The following is a 3,970-nucleotide window of genomic DNA, read 5'->3' on the forward strand; positions in this document are numbered from 1 at the left end:
ATAAGTCAACATGAAACCACATTTGCAGCTCATTTTACTCCCATAATTTGATGTATTTCCAAGTTAAATGCATCAATAGGATTTACAATCATATTTAAATGCACATAACGTATTTTTTCTTGCATGAATACTTCCATTAAGACAGCGAGGTCATCAGAACAGACAATAAATGAAGCTGTTAATAAATCTGAATATAAGAGTGTTTAATGAGAAAAAAACCTAAATGTGAGGCAGTAATGTGAATGTGGAATTACTGAAAGAACATTAAAAACATTAACAGCACTATAAATGACATATATCAAGTCATATTCATCAATACAGGTTTGATATTAACGATGCTCTCTACAGGAACTCAGTGAATCAACTGTTAACATCTTTAGTAAAACTTGGGCCACTTTTTGACGGACAAATCTGAACTGTGGCCCAAAAAGATGAAACAATGTGGCAATAGAATGCAAAGACAAACCAATCCTAAACTCCAAAGCACTTACCTCAGTAAATATTCATGAGCTCTGTATAGTAACAGAAACGTCCATGTGCATCTGCTGGAAAACACTAAAAAGATGCAACTGTTAACTGGAGTAAAGAAGAAAGTATTATTTCTGCTGCATGTGTCAGAAGAATCAAATGGATGAGCAGTTATTAAAACAAGCTCATTAATATGCAAATATGCACATGAACTCAGGAATTACAGATCAAATCATGATTACCCAGGGTTAATTCAGACAGAAACATGGAACAAGATAACAGAGGATTATGTGAACACATTTCATGTAAGCAAACTGCAACAACACACTTAAAGACATCATGAAAATAAAGGTTTGTGGGTCGCCACAATAAATATTTCCTTTAAAAATAGCCGTAAATGATAAAATGGGCATCAGGATTGGAAGTGCTATTAAATTGCAGAGAATGATTTTTGGAAGTTGTAAATATTATTGGAGTGCGTGTGGCTTCTTAAACAGAATAAGGCACGCAACATATTTCATAGTATTCTAAGCAGTGATAAAAGATGTCAATTAGCATTGCATTATACTTTATTACAATGAAACTTATTAATAATAATTATAATAATAAGAACTCAGATAAACCATATATGTGACCCTGAACCACAAAACCAGTCTTAAGTCGCTGGGGTATATTTGTAGCAATAGCCAACAATACATTGTATGGGTCAAAATTATTGATTTTTCTTTTATGCCAAAAATCATTAGGATATTAAGTAAAGATCATGTTCCATGAAGATATTTTGTAAATTTCCTACCGTAAATATATCAAAACGTAATTTTTGATTAGTAATATGCATTGCTAAGAACTTCATATGAACAACTTTAAAGATAATTTTCTCAATATTTTGATTTTTTGCACCCTCAGATTCCAGATTTTCAAATAGTTGTATCTCGGCCAAATATTGTGCTATCCTAACAAACCATACATCAATGGAAAGCTTATTTATTCAGCTTTCAGATGATGTATAAATCTCAATTGAAAAAAATTGACCCTCATGACTGGTTTTGTGGTCCAGGGTCATATATTGTTGTAGTCGTGTGTTTATTAGTCACGCTGAATCAATGAAAGCAGTTAAATCTTCTGTTTATTCAGCTACCGCTATAGGGATTTCCTGGATTTCTTCTCTTTAGGTTGGCTGGCCTTCGGATGGAGATTTACTACTGATCACAGAACCGTGCTTCACTGACAAGATGCGCATGACAATCGCACCGATTTAATTTCGATTTATTGTGCAGCCCTAGTTACAATATGCAGAAATCTCACTTTGAGACAAAAGCGTTGGGATCGGCGTTCTTCATCTCTGTCCGCTGTGCAGGCGCACATGCCGGAGACAGTTGTCCTGTCTGGAGAAGGTTTTCCCACACAACTGACAGTGGAAGGGTTTCTCGCCTGTATGCACTCGTCTGTGCGTGATCAAACGCATCCGCTGCGTGAAGCCCTTCCCGCATTCCTCACAGCGGAACGGTCTGGGCCGCGAGAACGAGAACGCCGCGGAGTCGCCGGATCTGGATGAGCGTTCCTGTCGAGGAAGATTCAATCCGTCCTCAACGTCTCCAGAAGCGCCAAAGCCGAAAAAGAACAAATCAGATGAAGCCTGCGCCGCCGGATCCTCCATCATCACGTTCGAATCTGGAAGCATCTGGGATCGTTGCTCTATCAGACTCTCCGGATCGTCGAACGCTTTCGAACGCCACGAGTTTCCGTCTTCACGACGGGTTTCGTTCTTCTGTTCTGCTTGAACTTGATTCAGTTTCTGATCCACAAGTTCCTCCACCTGTTCGATCTTCATCTCAAACTCCAGGCCGCCGAGCTCCTCTTCCTCCGGCTCTGGTAAGGATGTGACGGGATCTTCTCGCTTCAGCTCCAGCGCATGGGAATGATAAGGCTTCTCTTCTGTGATGAGATCCTTCACCGGGCAGACCGAAACCACCTTCTCCTGACTGTGATCATCAGGCCGTGAATGAGCCGATACACCTGCTGACAAATACATGTGTTCATGTGTCAATAAGAGGACTTACTAAGGGTGCTCCGATCAGGATTTTTTGGGCCGATCACAGGAAGCAGTATCTGCCGATACCGATCACCTATACCAATCTTTTTGAAGCCTTATTTTTATCACGTAGAATTATTTATAGTGATGCTCCAGTCAGGATTTTTACAGACATTCATTCAGGGCCTGAATTTCATTTTTGAAAATTGGGGGAATTCCCCCCTTAGTTGACTCTTGTGGGGGTGCTTTTTTTTTTTTTTACATTTTTCAAAAATATATAATTATGCACCTAAATGTTTGATCATGCAGTGCATTTTTGTTTTTACAATGGGGCAATTGTTGCACAATAGCTTACACACAGCACAAGCCTGATTTCGTGAGCTGTATGTGAGGCGGCCTCATGCCAGGTTCACACATACTCCGTTTGCAGTGCGAATGCAGTTCATGTGCGCTACGTAAGTTGTGCAGAAGCAGCAGGACTCATTATGCTTTCACACAGGAGTCTGCAACTGATCCGTGGCTGTTTACCACAAACACAACATTTATCCATTTTGATTTCGAATCTAAACGTTGTTACTGAAAATGCTTTTTGAGCATTGTGATTATCTTTTTACGTAGTACAGTAATACAATCTTTCATAGACGTGTTTAAACAAAAAATATAAGCAAGAGTATGTATGAACCTCGCGTTATGTGTGCGCGTTTTGAGCGTGCATGAGCCTCTAGGAGAGCGTTCAAGTGCTGAATGATTTAAACACGAGCAACAATTAAAAAGAAATAAAAAATTCTAAACTTTAGTGACGATGCAACACTGTGCAAGTGACAATTCCTGTGTGAATTGTGCAGCTCGCTTATAGTGCAGAGGCATGTGGTGATTTGAAGCCATTTGCGCGTTTTGAGAGAGAGCTTGCGCGGTGATTCACTCACACGGTTTGTGAAATTACATCTCACAGAAAGTTTTCAAATTACTTTTAAGAAATATGAATTGTACTTCACCATCAGCATTATAATTATTTTACCGCGCCGGTCAGAGACTGAGGCGGTGCCGCTGCATGTCGTGCCAAACCTCTCACGGTAGGCGCGTCATCGGCTTGAGATCGGTTTAGGAGATCGGCCTTTATATTATAGACCACCGACCAAACTTCCCCAAGCCATTATCGGCCGATAGCGATCGATAGCCGATCAATCGGAGCACCCCTAGGATTTACTCAATGCAACAATAAAACGAACAGTTCCAGCTCTAAAGTCTGTATATGAATTCCATATTAATACGTCAGATGCAACAAATCATTAGGTTAATGAACTACATTACTTACTGCAAAAAAAATCTGATTATCATCATTATTAACAATCTATGGTTTTTGCAACACTGGTGACTTTTAATATATTTACATAAAAATAACAACAAAAATACAATTGATAGATAGATAACGTATTTTATTGTTTTTATTTGTTTTATGTAAATTATATA

The 3,970-nt window shown here is 39.0% G+C and overlaps 1 protein-coding gene across 1 annotated transcript in view; it reads right to left on the reverse strand.

The window, feature by feature from the left end:
• Nucleotides 1-3,970, reverse strand: part of LOC107696740 (zinc finger protein 569-like) — a 19,191-nt gene that overhangs the window by 13,729 nt on the left and 1,492 nt on the right. The window contains exon 2 of the mRNA XM_016497225.1: nucleotides 1,819-2,487. Within this exon, the coding sequence (XP_016352711.1) occupies nucleotides 1,819-2,487 (669 nt within the window). The remainder of the gene's footprint in view (nucleotides 1-1,818; nucleotides 2,488-3,970) is intronic.

The sequence above is a fragment of the Sinocyclocheilus anshuiensis genome, unplaced genomic scaffold (genome assembly GCF_001515605.1).
Source record: "Sinocyclocheilus anshuiensis isolate Anshui unplaced genomic scaffold, SAMN03320099.WGS_v1.1 scaffold217, whole genome shotgun sequence".
Classification (NCBI taxonomy): domain Eukaryota; kingdom Metazoa; phylum Chordata; class Actinopteri; order Cypriniformes; family Cyprinidae; genus Sinocyclocheilus; species Sinocyclocheilus anshuiensis.